Below are 19,618 nucleotides of genomic sequence, written 5' to 3'. Positions count from 1 at the left end.
CTAAAACAAAGGTTGATCCCTGGCCATCACCTCATCTAACCATGTGGTCTCCTCAGCGCTTCTCCCTGCGTTCTTCCACCCAGATAATCGTTTTCCTTAATCACATATTCATCATATTCTTTTATCTTCCTGTTTATGTAGTTTTACTGAAACTATGTGTATCTTCCAAAAATGTGTATAATTTTAGTTGTTTTAACTTTATGATATGTTTTAAATTTATAATCCGTCCATAGTCTTCTTTATGTAATATTTTTGAAGTTCTTTTATATTAATCTGGATACTTGACTAAAGTCTCCTATTTCTAATAATTTGCAGTATCTTTTGTGTTTTCTCTGTAAACGATGATATCACTCACAAATAATGACAATTTAACTTCCTCGTTTGCAATCCTAATGCCTCTAATTTATTATTTTTTTTCATTTTATTGCACTTGCTGGGAAATCTAACAGAGTGTTACATTTATGGACTTTTAAATTTTTAAAAATTTTTATTATTTTGAAAGATTTTATTTATTATTTATTTGACACACAGAGAGACATTGAGAGAGCACAAGCAGGGGGAGCTGCAGGCAGAGAGAGAGGGAGACACAGGCTCCCCGCTGAGCAGAGAGCCTGACGCGAGGCTCGATCCCAGGACCCTGAGATCATGACCCAAGCTGAACGAAGGCCAATTAAGCCACCCAGATGCCACTTTATGTATTTTTTAAAAAGATTTTTATTTATTTGAGAGAGAGAGCATGAGCGGGGGAGGGGGGCAAAGGGAGAGGGAGAAGCAAGCTCCCCGCTGAGCAGGGAGCCTGATGTGGGGCTTGATCCCAGGACCCTGGGATCATGACCTGAGCTGAAGGCAGATGCTTAACTGACTGAGCCAAGCCACCCAGGTGCTCCATTTATGGATTTTCTAAAATTAAACAATACTTGCATACCTGGGACGAACTCAACTTGGTCGTGGAGTAACGTTTTTTTTTACTAATATTTTACCCATCCTTGCACCAGTACCCTACTATTTAGAATATTATATTTAGGAATTTTGCATTTGTAGTCATGAAAAAAGTGGACCTGGACTTTTCCTGTTATGTGACATATTTGTCTGGTTTTGGTATCACTGTTACTCTAGCTGAGGAGTTTTACTTCTTATTGTCTGGAAGTTTGGAAGACTACTGCCCTTAAAAGTTTGATAAAACTTGTCTTTTAAAACCAATGGATCTGGTAATTTTTTTTGTGGGAAGATTTTAATCATACCCTTTTATTTTGAAAATAACTTTTTTAAAAATATATTTTTTAAATATTTTATTTATTTGACAGAGAGAGAGTGAGAGCTGGAACACAAGCAGTGGGAGTGGGGAAGGGAGAAGCAAGCTTCCTGCTGAGCAGTGAGCCCGATGCGGGGCTCGATCCCAGGACCCTGGGATCATGACCTGAGCTGAAGGCAGACGCTTAATGACTGAGCCACCCAGGTGCCCCTAAAAAGATTTTTAAATTTTATTTGTCAGAGAGAGAGAGGGAGCACAAGGAGGGGGAGCAGCAGGCAGAGAGAGAAGCAGGCTCCCCTCTGAGCAAGGAGCCCAATGCGGGGCTCGATCCCAGGACCCCAGGATCATGACCTGAGCTGAAGGCAGACACTTAACCGACTGAGCCACTCAGGCTTCCCATAGTTTGAAAAGAAATGACTGCAGCATCAAGGTCAGAGTGCAGGAGAAAGGAAGAAAAGGTGGGAATAAGAAAACAGCTGTCCACCGAACAGTGTATACAAGTGCTTAGTTATAGCTGTTATCTCATTGAACCCCCAAAACACCTTTTCAAAGAGGGTCTGTCAGTCAAGGTCCAGTCAGGGAAAGAGAAACTGCCTTAAGTATTATAAACAGTGGGCATTCAATAGTGAGGACTGGTGACTTGGGTGTTTTCTGAAGTAGCCTCAAATTAATATTTGCAGGGGCACCTGGGGGGCTTAGTTGTTAAGCGTCTGCCTTCGGCTCAGGTCATGATCCCAGGGTCCTGGGATCGAGCCCCGCATCAGGCTCCCTGCTCCACAGGAAGCCGGCTTCTCCCTCTCCCTCTGTCTACTGCTCTGCCTACTTATGCTCTGTCTGTCAAATAAATAAATAAATAAAACTTTAAAAAAAAATTAATACTTGGAGGAAGCAGCTACCACCCTTAAGGCTGGGAGAACAAAAAGGAAGAGGTAGGGTTACCGGAACACAGGAGCTTGAAGAAAGGCCCCTGGGGGCCAGCACTTGCACCTCTGAGAGGAAGCTTTGAGTAGCTGGTGCTTAGAGCAGGTGGAAGCCTGGCCGGACAGGTCCTTGATCAGTAGGCCCAGGTAGCATAGCCCAGAGGCTGCGTGAGCATGGAAAGGCTGGCACTCTGCCAAGGAGCCATCATCTGCTGCTCCTGGTACCTTTAAGGGATGCAACGAGGCCCTCACCAGGAACATTGAAAGATGCTAGAGGCCGGAATTAACTCTCTGTTACTGTGGAGCAATGATGCTAAAAGCTGGAAAACAAGAATGAAATCCCTATTCTTACTGTCCTGCCTTCCCATTGGCAGAACTGAACAGTTTTGCAGAGTCTTAGCTCTGTCGTCACGGAGCAAAGCGTAAAAGGATGGGGTTGGAACCGAGAGACAGTAGGTAAATAACCAGAACACTGTATATTATGTGTATTTTGCAAAGAGAAAACTGAAGCTGAGCAAGGTTAAATTATTTGCTAAGATCATTGGAGCTATTAAGTTGGCAGATCTGGATTTAAACTCAGACCTATGCTGTTTCTCCTACTTATTTCATCTATCCTTACCACACCATTGATTGTTAGAGGCACCATTATTGTATGTACCACTGAGAAAAAAAAAATTCTGCCAGTTACAGTGCACCATCAGTTGTAAGATACATATCGATTTCAGATATATTTTTTTAAGATTTTATTTATTTGAGAGAGCATGAGCACAAATGGGGGAGGAGGGGCAAAGGGCGAGGGAGAAGCAGACTCCCCTCTGAGCAAGGAGCCCAATGCGGGGCTCGATCCGCATAGCTGAGCAGGGAGCCCAACACAGGGCTCCATCCCAAGACCCTGGGATCATGACCTGAACTGAAGGCAGACACTTCACTAAGTGAGCCACCCAGGCGCCCCCAATTTCAGATAGTTTTTAAAGTTTTTTTTAAATTTTTTTTAAGGAGTGTCTTCTAATCGATGAAATACAATCTATTATGCTGCCTTTGAAAGTATCTGGTTTTGGAATTACTGATTTTGAAAAGCATATGGAATACAGAAATAAAACGTTTAGTAGGCAGTTAAAAGTTTAGACTCATAAGAAAAATGGAGGCTGGAGATACAAAGGTGAAAGTCATCTGTGTGCCAGAATCATGATCCAACAACAGCCTTGCTGTTTTCTTAGCGTTCCCAGTCTCTATTATCTCTATCATTTCATTTCATCCTTTTACCTGTCTCTTTGCAATGGTATCTGTTGGTAAGCCTTAATATTATCTTTTATTATGCAAGAACACTTAATTTTTTTCTTAAATTTCCACAAGCAAAGATCTTCTCTTTCTCTTTTCCTCTTCTATTCAAAAAGTATGTGATCTGTCTGCGTGCAGTCTTCACAAGGGTGCAGTTGGAAGTGCTGTTGTAAGTATGGTCGTGAAAAGCAGATCTCCAGGGGAGATAGACAGTGTGAAAAAATCCTATCTATAGACTTCCATGCTTTCTCTATTTTTACAGGTCCAGCATGTCTGGCTTGCATCTAGTAAAGCAAGGTCGAGACCGAAAGAAAATAGACTCTCAGCGAGATTTCACTGTAGCTTCTCCAGCAGAATTCGTTACTCGTTTTGGGGGGAATAAAGTGATTGAGAAGGTAAGTTATAACTTGCTGAATTATTTTTTCAAAAGCTCATGAGGTTCAATGCCTAGACTTGTTGTCTAGATTTGCTCAAAACTGATACTTGGATTTTCAGAGACTGCCTCTTTCTGCAGAATTAACCTACCTCCATAGTCCTGTGAATTTCACCATTTTCTATGTATTTACCACTGATAATTTAGGTAGAGGTAATTAAAAAGATGAAGTGGTGGTCAAAAAGTTCTTTTTAAAAGATCTTGTGGTTTTATGGGGTTGGGCTGCCCCACTCTTGAGAGGTATGAGAAACCGATTAAGCTCGTGGGGTAGCGGTGAAGAGATACGTCACCACATTGGAGCAAGAGCTAAGGAAATGGAGGGAGTTTCAGAACAGAAGGCCTGAATAGTTTGATGCACTGCAATTTAATGGCTTCCAGCAGATATTTGAGGTGTTTGGAGGGACTACAACATATGAAATACCTAAAGAGATTACAAATATTTTGAAATGTTAGGAGTAATTCTGTGCCCCTTTTATCTAAACCATGGCCGAGCTGAAAGGACGGCTTGGCTGAAAGAGCTTGCAGTGATTAAAAGAATAAAGCGTGAGGACCTATACTCCCACTTTAGGAGTATTGCTGCAGTGGTGTCCTTCTGATAATCTTCCAATAAAGACAGATTGTGTATCTCCTAGCCTCTGTTATCCTGGGACCATGATTGCAAGATAGGTCAGGAGAGGTTTGTTTACAGAGACGTTTCAGGATCATTGGTTCTTCCACTCTTTTTCTTGTGACCATTCTTTGTAAGGCAGTCTCTACAGTTCTAAGGCATTTAGGGTTCAGCATTTTGGAGAGAGAGAGTGGTTGGTGGCAGCGTTCTTACACCTGTTCAGGACTCTGCACCTTCTTTAATACAACAGGGAATAGTGCATGACATTACACTGTTTGGTCGTCCCCCATTCCTTAATAATACATCATTCCTCTGAAGTTTGTCTTCTGTTCGCCTAGTAACAGGTATGGTAGAATAATTCACCAACTCACAAGATTTGAAAAATTGTGATTTTCCCCTTGAAGAAATGAAGATAGAAAGCAGTAACTTTTAGCTGGCACATATTAAAGTATTTGCCTAGCTAACATTTTAAAATATCCCTTGATTATGAGGGAGCTGGTTCCTGACTGCCTAGACATAGCAACACAAATTCCTAATTGCAAATCTGGCTTTTCAGAGAAAAACAGATCTACACAAATGTAGATCTGCCTTTTCCTTGATCATTCCCTGCCTTTTCTACTTTTCTCTCCAATTCCCATCCCACCACTCTCCCAGGTTCTTATCGCCAACAATGGCATTGCAGCAGTGAAATGCATGCGGTCTATCCGTCGATGGTCTTATGAGATGTTTCGAAATGAACGTGCAATCCGATTTGTTGTTATGGTAACACCTGAAGACCTGAAAGCCAATGCAGGTGAGTGATTAGCATTAAGAAAGCATCACCCTTGGGCGCCTGGGTGGCTCAGTTGGTTAAGCGTCTGCCTTCGGCTCAGGTTATGATCCCAGAGTCCTGGGATCAAGCCCCACATAGGGCTCCCTGCTCAGGCGGGAGTCTGCTTCTCCCTCTGCCCCTCACCCAACTCTTGTGCTCTCTCTCACTCTCTCTCTCAAATAAGTAAATAAAATCTTAAAAAAAGAAAGAAAGAAAAGAAAGCATCACCCTTGAGCATAAAGCATTGGAATAGCAAAGTCTTAAGTAGGAGAATGTTAACTTAGGGGGATTCCCAAACCCAAGGATTTCGCTTTAAAAAGGTGTCAATAATAGGCATATACAAGTGATTGTACTATATTTAACCTCAACACAGTCTCCTGTGTTCTAAGTAAAAATAAGTATACACTTAACCAATGTTGATTGGGGTTTCCAGGTATCTGCCCTTCTAGTGACAAATATTTGCTAAGCTACATACTTTAGCATGTGTAAGTGGAAAGATTTGGAAGGAAATGTCTATTTCACTTACGAGCTAAGCTACATTGAATTTTAGAGAATCTTAGGGTTAAGATTATTTTTTATCCTCCTCCTGAGGGACCCAAGTGGGTTTTATCCTGCATATTCTCTCTCCTCAGATGGCCCTCCATCTGAGAGTTGTAGATGAAAACTGTTAGGATAGCTGAGAGGATATGGCTAGTCTGTCTTCTCTGTACTTTTTATTGCTAAAGTATAATCTCTAAGGTAGAGTACCCACAGATAATATTAGCTCTTTAAGGAGCTATCTTTTTAAATCTATTTTGGTCTGTGTATGTTCTCTCTCTATTGAGACAATGATGTTAAGACTATTCCTAAGGAGTAGGGATTATTATATTATCTTATTTAGAAACAGGTAAGATACGATTTTATTGGAAAGCATATGTTATTATGTAAAATCATTTAGTTTGACGCTTTAACATCTCTGAACCACAATTTTTGTATCTGTAAAAGGAAGATCATAACATCTAATACACTGGATACTTATAAAGATGAAATTGTCTGTAATAAACATAAAACTTACTTGCCTGATTTCTTTTTCCTCATTTATTTCTACCTGGTACTCCTAATTCATTTATTCATTTACTCAGTGAACACGGAGACCCATAGTTGAATAAAATGTGATCTTGCTCTAGGAAACAAATAATTTCAATACAGTGAGGTAAGTGCTATAATAGAAATATGCACAGGGTACTGTGAGAACACAGAGCTGAGGCATCTTACCTCTAACCCCTGCTCTTGGTAGCAGGGTTAAGAGAATGCTCTCTGAAAGAAGTTACGCCTAGCCAAGAATGAGGAAGAATTAGTGAAGCAGTCAATAGGACATTCCAGGCAGGGCGTTCAGGTAGAAAAGAACAGTCTATACAAATGTATAAAGGCATGACACAATGGTTTGCTGGAACCTGCAGGTATACTTGTTAAAGTTTTAAGATGTGAGCTAATATTTCTCAAGGAGGGTGTTGATTTTCATCCTCAGGAGCATAGACTTTATTTTTTTAGGTGTGTGTGTGTGTGTGTGTGTGTGTGTGTGTGTGTGTGTGTGTGTGTGTGTGTTGGACATTAAAGGATTGGCATTTTAAATGGATTAGTTGTTGTTTTTAACAATTCAAAAGTAGAAGAGTATAATGAATCCCTTCTCATTTACCTATCATCCAGCATCAGCAATTATCAACTTGTGGTCAATCTTGTTTCATCTGTACTTTCACCTCCTCCCCACTCCACACATAATTTCTGAAACAAATCCTAGATATATCATCTGTAAGTATTTCACTGTGTATCTCTTAAAGGTACTTTTTCTTTTCTTGAAACATAAGCAGTTAGATGGACAATTCAGATAGCATCTTGGAAGATCCATTTGTGGAAGACAGTACTACAGAACATGATGAGGCTGAGAAGAGAGAAGAAAGGGATGGTTTAGAGGCTTAGGAGGTAAAATTAGCAAGATTTGGTGATAGAGGGAAGAGTTGATGATTACTGTTAGGTTTCTAATTTGGTTGACGAGGGAGATGCCAGTATCATCAACAGGGACAAAATAATAATGTAGCCAGAAGAGGAAGGTTTTTTGTGGGGGTAGACAGATGAGATTTGGAGTACTTCTGGTATAAGCAAATCCTATAAATCCTGTAAAAAGTTGGATATATCCTTCCAGAACTTAGAAACAATGAGAGCTGGAGACTAAGAGTCTACATTATCAGCAAACATACAGTAGTTAACACTACTCCCCTTCCCCCCGCCTGCCAAAGAACAGATAGAAAATGAAAAGAAAAGGGCTAAGGATGAAATTTTATAGAAGAGTAAAATTTTAGGGATAGACTCAGGAAGATCGGCCCATAAACAGTGCTGAGAAAAGATGACTGGAGACAGAGAAGAAACAGAAGAGACAAAAAGAATTTCCATAAGAAAGGGCCAAATGAGTCGGCAATCCAATGAAGTAGGAATAGAACCTGTCCAGTAATTAGGAAATCATAGTAGCGTTTGCAAGAACAGTTTCAGTGGAACAATGAGTGTGCAGACTAATAGAGGACGTTAAGGAATGAATGGGAAGTGACATGGAGATAGCCAATACAAATTTTTTTTTTTAAGATTTTATTTATTCATTTGAGACACAGAGATACAGAGAGAGAGAGAGCATGAGCAGGGAGAGAGGCAGAAGAAGGAGAAGCAGGCTCCCCGCTGAGCCAGGAGCCCAATGTGGGGCTCAATCCCAGGACCCTGGGATCATGACCTGAGCCGAAGGCAGATGCTTAACCATCTGAGCCACCCAGATGCCCCTACAGACAAATTTTTTAAAAGAATTTTGAATGAGAAGGGAAGAAGAAAAGGTGGTAACTCAGGAGAAATCCAGGGTCAGGGAGGATTTTTATTTTTCAGAGTGAAAGAAACTTGGGAATGTTTATAGTTCAAGAGGACAGAACCAAAGAAGGAAAGGAGTGGAACCACATAGGGACCTGGAGGAGGTAGAAGGGGATGTGGTGTAGAGCACAAGTGGACAAAAATAAGCATATACCCTGGTATTTATTCTGAGGAACAAAAAAATCAGTAATGGGGGGTGCCTGAGTGGCTCAGTTGTTAAGCGGCTGCCTTTGGCTCGGCTGCCTTCGGCTCGGGTCGTGATCCCAGGGCTCTGGGATCGAGCCCCACATCAGGCTCCCTGCTCCACGGGAAGCCTGCTTCTCCCTCTCCCACTCCCCCTGCTTGTGTTCCCTCTCTCGCTGTGTCTCTCTCTCTCAAATAAATAAATAAAATCTTAAAAAAAAAATCAGTAATGGGGCAGATGTATTCATACAAGGATATATTTTCATTGTAGTGTTATTTAAAATAATGAGAAATTGGGATACCTGGGTGACTCAGTCGGTTAAGCATCTGCCTTTGGCTCAGATAATGATCCCAGGTTCCTGGGATCGAGTCCCGCATCAGGCTCCCTGCTTAGCGAGGAGCCTGCTTTTCCCTCTGCCTGCTGCTCCCACTGCTTGTGCATGCTCTCTCTGACAAATAAATAAAATCTTTAAAAAAAAAAACTGAGAAACTGGGAGTAACTTAAGTGTCCAACCTGAGTGGATTAGTTACATAAAATGTGCACCAATTCCGTTAAGTACCATGCAGACATTAAAAAATATGTTGTGGAATAACATTTGTTGGTCTAAAATGCAGTCTAATAAATTGCTACATTATTTATCTATTTTTGTGTAACAATATTACCATAAACTTGGCAGCTTAAAGCAACAGTCATTAGTTCACAGTATCTGTAGGTCAGAACATGGCTTAGCTGGGTCTTCTGCTTCAGGTGTCACAAGACTGCAATCACTTGTCAGCTGGATCTGCAGTCTCATCTGAGGCTTGACTTGGGATGGATCTACTTTCAAACTCAGGTGGTTCAATGGAATATTGTGCAGCCATCAAAAGGAATGAGATCTTGCCATTTGCAACAACATGGATGGAACTGGAGGGTGTTATGCTGAGTGAAATAAGTCAATCAGAGAAAGACATGTATCATATGACCTCACTGATATGAGGAATTCTTAATCTCAGGAAACAAACGAGTGTTGCTGAGTGGTGGGGTTTGGGAGGGATGGGGTGGCTGGGTGATAGACATTGGGGAGGGTATGTGCTATGGTGAACGCTGTGAATTGTGCAAGACTGTTGAATCACAGATTTGTACTTCTGAAACAAATAATGCAAGATATGTTAAGAAAAAAAAAGAAGAAGATAGCAGGAGGGGAAGAATGAAGGGGACTAAGTTGGAGGGGGAGAGGAACCATGAGAGACAGACTCTGAAAAACAAATTGAGGGTTCTAGAGGGGAGGGGGGTAGGGGGATGGGTTAGCCTGGTGATGGGTATTAAGGAGGGCATGTTCTGCGTGGAGCACTGGGTGTTATGCACAAACAATGAATCATGGAACACTACATCAAGAACTAATGATGTAATGTATGGTGATTAACATAATAAAAAATTAAAAAAAAAAACCTCAGGTGGTTGTTGGCAGCTTTCAGTTTTCTATGGGCTGTCAGACTGAGGGCCTGAATGTTAGCCGGTTATTGGCAAAAAACTACCCTTGACTCCTTGTCATGTGGGCCATCCCAAAATGACTGCCTGCTACGTCAAAGCCAGCAAGGGAGAGTCTTCTAGCAAGATCGGTTACTTTCTTATGTAATGTAATCATAGAAGTGACAGCCCCCTGTCCTTGCCATATTCTCTTGGCTAGAAGCAAGTCATAGATCTGTTCACACCCAAGGAGAGGGGGATTCCTTAAGGTATGAAGACCTGGAAACGGATCATGGGAACAGACAATGTGTCTGTCCATCACTGTTGCAAAGAAAAAAGTTAGCTATAGGGTGACATAATAATAGGGAATAAATACATTGCATATAGTCAGAAAAACAAAGGTGTAATGGCATATACCAACAGCAATACTAGTTGTCTTTCAGGGTGGTATTTTGGGGTGTTTTTATTTCTGTTTCTGCTTTTTCAAACTTTTTTACAAAGAGTTTCTACAATTTTATGATTTCTTTAAAAGTTATTTGAAAAATAGAACTCTAGAAAGTATTATAATACTAGTGGTATTGAATTAAGGAATTAGTATTTTGGATGATTTTTCCTTTTTTCTAACTTTTCTATTATGTTAATTATTTTAGTACCTTTCCTGAATATAATTTATGTGCCATAAAAAGTTCACAGTTCTATGAGTTTTAGTAAACTTGTACCACTGTACAGTCACATAGGAATCCAGTGTAAAACACAAATTACTTTTGTAATTTAAAAGATTGTGAAGAAGGAGCCTTATGGAAGAGTTGGTTATTCACATGAGGAGAGGACTTGATCCTCTGAGACCTGGAGTTGGGGGGAGCGGTGGAGCAAGCATACTTGACAGGTTAAATGAGGGTGGTAATAACCCAGTTGCATATTTTTATGTTATGCTCATTATTGGGAAAGTTGGAGATGTGGATGATTAGTGTAATGTGCAGTAAAGAACCAAGGGTTCTCTTTTGAGGGAAGTTTTGTTCATTTGTGAGTATTCTCTAGCATATCTGGTGGTAATTATGGCAACTGTGGGAACCAGGAGACGATGAAGAAGTCCAGGCTGTGTGAAAAAGATGTGCTTTCCTTCTATTTACCAGGGCTTCCCTTAAGGGTCTGCAATCATGATAATAGAAAACTGATTGGTGTAGAACTCTGAACCGTTGTTGGTTGGTGACCACAGTACCTTTGTAGACTGCGTGTGTGTGCATGTGTGTGTGCGCATGTGTGGTGTAGGTCAGCAATTAATAAACTTTTTTTTCTGTACCCAGGGCTGCAGAACTTCAGAAAAGAATAAACCACAGTAGAAAAGTTAGATGGATTTGACTACATAAAAATTTTTATTTAGCAAATAATAAAAAAAAGTTAAAGACAAATAGTAATCTGGAAAAACATTTTGCAGCAGAGTGTCTACCTATAATAGAGAAAATGACACCCTTCAGTAGAAAACGAACCAAGAATATGAATTAAGTAGTTAATAAAAGAATGAAAAAGGAACAATAAACATATGAGAAGAAATTTGATACTAATGGTAATCAAAGAAATGCAAGCCAAAACAATAGTCGATTGGGATTTTTTTAGTTTATAAGACTGGTAAAATTTAAAAGAGTGATAGGGGGCGCCTGGGTGGCTCAGTCGTTAAGCATCCGAAGACAGACGCTTAACAACTGAGCCACCCAGGTGCCCCCTGTGGAAACCTTTTGACCTAGTACTTGTAATTCTAGGAATGTATCCTGTGGGCATAATTGGACAGTAGTACAAGGATAGTCATCATTGCATTATTTTAATATTTTCCAAATTATTAATGACCCATCTGTCCAACAATAAGTTAGTGGTTAAATGAATTATGGACTATTGTGACATTATGGAATAGTAGACATCCATCGAAATAACAAGTATATATTAAATACATCTAAAATGTTAAATATATATATTATCAAGTATACCTTTTTGTCATGTATGGGAAGATACCCACAATATATTGTTAGATTGGTTAACAGTTTTTGGTTTCTAGTACAACAAAGCATGAACCGATTATCTTTGAGTGGTGGGACAATGAGTGATTTCAGCTATTAAAAAATAGTATTATTACATTCTGATATATTACCTATTTTTTTTTATAATTAACATGCTCTTCCTTTTATTGTCAAAGAGAACAATAAACCTGTCTTTCTTTTGAACAAGCTTTAGGCCTTTGTATCTTACTTTGAAATTTTTTTTTAGAAGGACATGAAACCTTTAAATTGAGAACAAGATAGAAGAAACATTAATAAATATGGTAGCGATGGACCTTGAGCAAGTTACTTGACTGCTCCAAGCCAACTTCCTGTAAACTAGGTGCCAATAATACCTATCACTTGTAGGAATTTTGAGTATTACATAATATATGTAAACTGCTTAGTACAGTCACTGTGCCCTTAGCTGCTTTACTACAGTTGCTGCCAGAATAGGAAGAGAGAGACATCAGGGAACACTGGGCAAAAAAAATGTAGGGAGCAAAAGAAGGTATCTTTTAAAAGTGTCTTTCAAATACACAGTATCTCCAACATTCCAGATAAACTCTCTTCAGGCACTTGGTAGATGCCTGTAACTAACCTTTCCTGTTCAGCCAGTCTGCAAGCCCTTCAGGATCTCCCCTCCCTTCCCAGTTTGTCCCGGCTCTACACCAGAAAAAGGGCTTTCTTGGAGTACAGTGCAAGTTGACAATAAAGAGTGTCAGGACTAAAACTTTTTATCAGACTAGAATAATTGTACAGGGGCACAATTTCTTAAGTGCCATTCTCGATATAGAAATCTTTTTTTTTTTAAAGATTTTTATTTATTTAACAAAGAGAGACAGTGAGAGAGGGAACACAAGCAGGGGGAGTGGGAGAGGAAGAAGCAGGCCTCCCGCTGAGCGGGGAGCCTGATGCGGGGCTCGATCCCAGGACCCTGGGATCATGACCTGAGCTGAAGGCAGACGCTTAACTACTGAGCCACCCAGGCGCCCCTCGGTATAGAAATCTTAAAGACCCTTGTAAAAGGTTGCATAATGAAATGTTTGAGAACTGTTGTTTTAGTATAAGAGCTTCCTAAATATGAGATTAGCACATGTTCGTGCCCGTGACTTCATAAAGTCAGAGCCTCTAACTAAATGGTCCTGGGACTTACCCCGTTAACGCAGTTTGTGCTATCATTACCTGTGATGGTATCTGTCCTTTACAGAGTTTTGCTCTGCTGTTTTATTTCTGAAAATAAAGCATGTGTTCTGTATTAATTTGCTTGCATTTTCAGAATACATTAAGATGGCAGATCACTATGTGCCAGTGCCAGGAGGACCAAACAACAACAACTATGCAAACGTGGAATTAATTCTTGATATTGCAAAAAGGATTCCAGTACAAGTAAGAGATGCCAGTGTGTCCTTTCAAACCCGATTGAGCCATTTGACTGTTAGATGCAAGGGACTATCCAGAGAAGAACTTTAAATTTTATGTAAAGCATCTTTGTTGAAAGTTTGATAAAAGCTTTTTTATGCGGGATGTAACAGATCGGGAAGAGAAAGATGGAAAAAAATGAATGAGTCAAAAATAAAGTAAACATAATACAAACAGAAGGTTTGTAAGGGTCTTTCAGAGATTATTTATGTTATCCATTTTACCTTCAAACTATCTCAAGTAAGTAAAAGCTCCTGATTCCAATGGAATATTCTTAGCTCAGAATATGGTGGTGTAGAAGCAGATTATTTCTTCCCTATTATACTGTGTTAGGAAATTTAAGGTAAATGTCCTTAAGCCCAGAGAGAAAAAAAAACTAGAGATTTATGTGGCAGTATAACCACTAGATATAAATGTGGAGTTGGGTGGCCAAAGTAATGAAATCTGTGAAATAAAACCAATATTTCTAGAAAGGGCTCTATAGAGTCTAGTGGAAAGGCTATGAATTGAGTTTCCTAAAGAGCAGCAAGACTAGCTGGATCTTAATATCAACTTCAACTTGGTTTTGACCTCTTCAGAGGTTTTGCCGCAATGGACTGCTTATTCTTGTCCTGTAAAAAGTTTGCCAAGGATCAAGCACATAAGCTGAATTAAGCATTAGGCTCTTGTGGAGCTATTGTACCTCATGGAGTAGGGTCAGTCTTGGTAGAGAGTAATACAGTTTATCATGTATTTTTTTAGTATGAATTTTAAGAACAAATCATATTATCTTCCTTTATAGGCAGTGTGGGCTGGCTGGGGTCATGCTTCTGAGAATCCCAAACTCCCAGAACTTCTTTTGAAAAATGGCATCGCCTTCATGGGTAAGCCTTTCTGACATATTCTTCCTGTCTTTCTGGTTCTCTCTGTCAGTTTTGCCTGTATTCCAATCTATATTCTGCTTTTCTTCTGTTTAACATGCACTGGGCTCTTATTTTTCATCAATTAGCAACTCCCAGAGTAATCCTCTTCATTTCTTTTTCTTTTTTTTTCTCTTCCTTATTTCTTTCATCCTACTTATCTTTCTTCATCTTGATTGTCTTTTCTGTCCCCAGGTTCTTTTCCATGAGCTATGGAGAAGGCTCTGATTTCTAAAACACTGGCCTTTTAAAACCTTGCCATTCATTTTAAGAAAATATATGGAGAAAGGACCTCTTTTTGTATAGCAGAACTAATTGAATATTAGGATACCCTAGCACTGTGCCCTTAAATATGAATCAGTTCCTTCCCATTTAACTATATAGGTTACATTCTTGCAAGTGAGAGCTGTTTCTTCCGACTTTTCTGCTCTCCTATAGCAGAGAGAGGAAGCAAGAGTATATGGCTCCAAGTGTTTCAGTCTCTAGCTCAGAGACCTTCCACAATGATGATTATGTTTTGTAAACCCTATTAAAGATAAATCTTCCTTTTGGATTCCCCTAAGAGCAAGGAGGGCATATTTCAGACTTGAACCCCAAACTTTTTAGTCCTTATTTTAGGATTGGTTAAAAAGAAAAAGACAGACTTCGATAATCTGGTCAAGTTGGATCATGAACAATGATAAAATCGGTTAGATTTGTTAGGAATTTAATTCAGTATATATACTGAACTCTGTGTGCTAAGAGCTCACTACATTTGGTTGAGTCATAACATAGTAATCCCCCTAATCAAGTTCATGATCTCCATGATATGTAATGTAGGGGAGACAAGACAAATACAAAAATAATTATATAGAAGACAAAAATCTGTGTGACAGAAATGAGGCCAAAATGTTACAGTCAGGGTTCTTCTCTTGTTTTTAGGTCCTCCAAGCCAGGCCATGTGGGCTCTGGGGGATAAGATTGCATCTTCCATAGTGGCTCAAACTGCAGGTATCCCAACTCTTCCCTGGAGTGGCAGTGGTAAGAAAATATTTCTTGTTTGTATTTTGAAGTGCAGAAAAGCTCAGTAGGATATTTGGGACTGTGGCCTAGGTGTTAAGTTTATTTAAAATGTATTGCGTGATGGGCATTAAGGAGGGCATGTGATGTGATGAGCACTGGGTGTTATATGCAACTGATAAATTATCGAACACTACATCTGAAACTAATGATGTACTATATGTTGGCTAATTGAATTTAAATTAAAAAAAGGAAAAAAAGAAAATGTATTCGGATGTGTAATAAGATATAGAATCGAGGTTGATTTATGCCATCTTGTATTCCTAGCTTAATTAATACACCTGTGATTTTATCATGTCTTAGGAATATAAATTTTGTACCAGGTGCACAGATGCTAAACTGATTTAAGTGAGCTAGGGACTTAATTTGAATTTGGAGAAACTCTAGGAAAACTCATATGGTTCTGTAGATTGGGATCTGCTCTGGGTGGGCTAGAATCTTTGTCAGAGATGGACTTTGGTGGAGTTAGGCCTTTGAACCTGCCTGGCAGGTGACCTGGATCACTAAGAAAAGCCTAAAAACCCACTTATTCAAATATTTGCCTGTCAGTGTTTTCTTAATGTCAGCCCACTATCTATTGATGATTTGCTTTGCCTGTTTAATACCATTCAACCTCTCCTTTGCCCTTGATGCAGAAAATGAGGGCAATAGTCAATCTTTCTTCCAGGCATACAGAAGAATACAATTTTTCTTAAAATGATTTATACTTGACTAATCCCTTAAAGAGTGCCGTGTGAATCATTGTAGCTGATAACAATATGAACTTGCCGTTTTTAGTACTCCAGCACAGGGAGCAGACATACTCTAAAACCTTTTTTAAATGGGAATGACCATTGTCTTGAGGCTGAACAGATTTGAACTCTTGTAACTCTGGCTCTCCAGGGGGATTGCAATATCCTCTCCAGACCTGCTGGGTCAAACAGTTTAAAATAAAAGGTTGAATTTATTCTTGTTTGAATGGAGAGACTATAGCATTCCCCTTGTGGCTGAGTACAGGGACATTCAGGGAACATGGACTCATGACTCTGCTGAGGCCTATAAAACCGCCATTTCCATTTCTAAGGGCTCATAAAGATTGAATTATTTCCCAGACCTCTGGCCCTGGTGCAGGCCTGAACACACAAATCGAAGGTATTTTGCCTGCTGAGTTGCTGTGAAAAGTCTGACATGTTTTTGTTGTTGTTGTTTTTTTTTTGTCTTGTATGTCCTTGCATTTTTATAAGTTTGCTCCCTATTAGCTCTCCTGGCTTCTTTCAGGGTCAGAACCCAAGTTGCCAGGTCCTGCTAGAGCTAAATATCGTTAACCCCAAGGACTGATGAGGCTTTTATGGCATCCTTCTTTCTCACATCTACCCTCAGTTTTGGATAAATATGAGAGCGTTTTAAAGAAGGAATAGCAGGAAACTGGCAAGAACAGAGGCTTTTATAGCAGCTTTTAAGTCACTGTTATCTATTACAGGTCTTCGTGTGGACTGGCATGAAAATGATTTTTCAAAACGTATCTTAAATGTTCCCCAGGAATTATATGAGAAAGGTTATGTGAAGGATGTGGATGATGGGCTGAAGGTAGGTTATGAACTCTAGGGAGTGATGTCTTTCAACTGACCAATTAGAGTCACAAACAAAGTAATTTGTAGCCTGGTTCATGATAAACACCCATGATGGCATTGGGATTGTAAGAACCGGAGATACAGTTTATAGAGTAAGGAAGTGACCTAGATTTAACAAAAATAATTTAAATTTGTTTTGAAGCAAGCTGCTCACCTGGACAGAACATTTCTTAGGTGGCTAAATCAGAGCTTTAAGGGAGTACCTATTCTGCTCTCTACCACCTGTTAGTGGGTGTATGTGGTGGCAGGGGACAGAGTGACAAACAACACACATTTGCCCCTGCTTGAATTCAGAACCGAGAAGCCAGGCAGACAGAGAAATGTCAGCTTTATTTCGAATGGAGATGTTGGTGAAAATGGCTTCAGTGTGTAGCAACAATCAGATTTGTAAACTGAACACCCGAGTCCAACATGCTTACTCACTGGGTACTTGCAGTGCTGAGTAACCACAGACTTTCCTCTGCAGAGACAGAGTTTTTTACCATTCAGCTTCTTGTATCACTGAGAGCTGACGAAGAGCATATGTTCTGTGCAGTAGGCTGATCCCAAAGGGGAAGAGGCCAAGCGCTGCATGCTCAGTTCCTCCTTCCAAACTGACCAATCACACCATTCACTCTTTTTCCCTTGGGGAGGGGTAAGGGAGGGAGCCAAGAGAGGCTGAAGGTGTCTAATTACTGTCCATCCTTGTAGAAACAGGAACCCAAGCAAAAGGAGATCCTTTCTCCAACAGTGCCTTTTCTTTCTTTCATAGTTCTCCCCATCTTGTTCCCCTTTCACTTTTTTCCCCTTTCACTTTTTAAATAGTTATAAGCATCAATTATGCTTCCAAGTAGATGATGAAAGAGGCTATTTTAGAAAAACACACTATTGTGTTTGACTTTGTATGTTATAAATTCAAGAGGGTTGCTGAAAGCTCAACTAATTTTGCTCTTCTGTTTGCATTTCAAGTTAAGCCTCTCGTAATCTCCCAAATAAGAATAATTATTTCTAATTGAATTGCAAACGCTATACTCTATTTGCTGTAACTTGCAAAAGAGTAGAAGCCCTTTATAAGGAACTAGCTATTTTGCTTATCAATTGAAATTCTTTTTTTTTTCCTGGTCATAATTTTAAACATAAAAATTTCTGGTAGAAAATTTGGAAGGCCAGAAAAGAGATGATGGTAAAACCACCCATAAACCCACCATCCAGAGATAGATACATATTCATAACACATTCATACATCTTATTTCAGCCTTTTTTGATTCATAATATATATTATTATCATATAGTGATCATCTTTATTAATAGATTCCCATATTTATAATTATTATGATAAGTATAAAATTAGGATCTTACTGTATATATATATATTGTAGTATATATATATTGCTAGTATATATACTTACTAATCCTAGTTTCTTTTCCTATTTTTTATTAATGCATAGGCATTTTCCTCATGACATTAAAATTCTTCTAAAATATTCTAAAAGGGGGCACCTGGGTGGCTCAGTTGGTTGGGTGTCTGCCTTTGGCTCAGGTCATGATCCTAGGGTCCTGGGATCAAGGCCTGCATTGGGCTCCCTGCTCAGTGGAGAGCCTGCTTCTCCCTCTCCCTCTGCCTCTCCCCCTGCTCGTGCTCTTTCTCCCTCTCTCTCTCACTCTTTCTCTCAAATAAATAAATACAATCTTTAAAAAAAAATATTCTAAATGGATGACCTGTGCCTAGAGGCTTCATATCTTTTTACACAAGGCCTACCTTCTTACATCATGTGGACCACCCTATTTTTATTTTTTATTTTTTTTAAAGATTTTATTTATTTATTTGACAGAGACACAGAGAAAAACAGGGAACACAAGCAAGAGGAGTGGGGGAGGAAGAAGCAGGCTTCCCGCAGAGCAGGGAGCCTGATGCGGGGCTTGATCCCAGGACCCTGGGATCATGACCTGAGCTGAAGGCAGACACTTAACGACTGAGCCACCCAGGGACCCCTACCCCATATATTTTTTTAAGTCTTTTTCACATTTGTGGCTGATTCTTTGGTACTTATCACTCAGTGATAACTCTTTCTTTGATAACATTATTTCATCAGGCTAACTCTGTTTATAAGCATAGAAGTGAACAGAGGTAAGAATTTTAGAAGAGATGGAACTGTACTTAATCGACTAATTCAACGTTTGAAATGCTCTTCTTTCTCTTGGTACATGTTTAGATATTGTTAATTGGAAACCGTAAATCACTGGAATGTTTTAACAGAGGAATGACTTAGTTATTCTAAATTTTGGTTAACTTTTCCCTACTTTACTTTTTGCTGTAACAATACAATCTGGACATTTTCTGTATTGTTACATGTAAAAGTCACCTCATCCCTTTTAATACTTGCACAGTATTCTAATAGATGGACATATCTTGATTTAACTAGCTCCCTCCTTAACAGATATATAATAATTTTCAGAAAGTTTTAGGATTGTTACCTGATCATTATTAAATTCTGTAAGTGCAAAAACCGCATTTAGAGTATGTGTTGAAAATTAGTGTTCTAATTTTTTTTAATATTTTAGTGTCTTGTTATTTTTATCTTTTATGAAAAGTTGAGAAAATAATTTCTGGATACACGAGAGTTCTGATTTGTTGAATCTTATATGTTGTCAGAAGCTCTACTGGGACCATCAGCAGTTTATTAAGTTAACTACTTACACCTTTTTTAAAAATAAAAATTTGAGGTAATACATGAATACCTACATACTATAATTCCAATAATAGAGAAATAAATATAGTAAAAAGTAGAAGTATATCTACCCATCTTC

General features: G+C 39.2%; 1 protein-coding gene across 6 annotated transcripts in view; it reads left to right on the top strand.

Moving 5' to 3' along the window:
* The window catches only part of ACACA (acetyl-CoA carboxylase alpha), a 242,979-nt gene that overhangs the window by 41,651 nt on the left and 181,710 nt on the right, over window positions 1-19,618 (top strand). For all 6 annotated transcript variants that reach the window (XM_028109119.2, XM_028109115.2, XM_028109116.2 and 3 more), the window contains 6 exons: window positions 3,713-3,845; window positions 5,145-5,283; window positions 13,121-13,230; window positions 14,045-14,126; window positions 15,084-15,182; window positions 16,681-16,787. In XM_028109119.2, coding sequence (XP_027964920.1) covers window positions 3,713-3,845; window positions 5,145-5,283; window positions 13,121-13,230; window positions 14,045-14,126; window positions 15,084-15,182; window positions 16,681-16,787 — 670 coding nt within the window. The remainder of the gene's footprint in view (window positions 1-3,712; window positions 3,846-5,144; window positions 5,284-13,120; window positions 13,231-14,044; window positions 14,127-15,083; window positions 15,183-16,680; window positions 16,788-19,618) is intronic.

This window comes from Eumetopias jubatus, unplaced genomic scaffold, assembly GCF_037043125.1.
Source record: "Eumetopias jubatus isolate StellerSeaLion01/CBP00866 unplaced genomic scaffold, mEumJub1_p1.0 scaffold_10, whole genome shotgun sequence".
NCBI classification, from domain to species: domain Eukaryota; kingdom Metazoa; phylum Chordata; class Mammalia; order Carnivora; family Otariidae; genus Eumetopias; species Eumetopias jubatus.
This window is presented reverse-complemented; position numbering and strand designations above follow the sequence as displayed.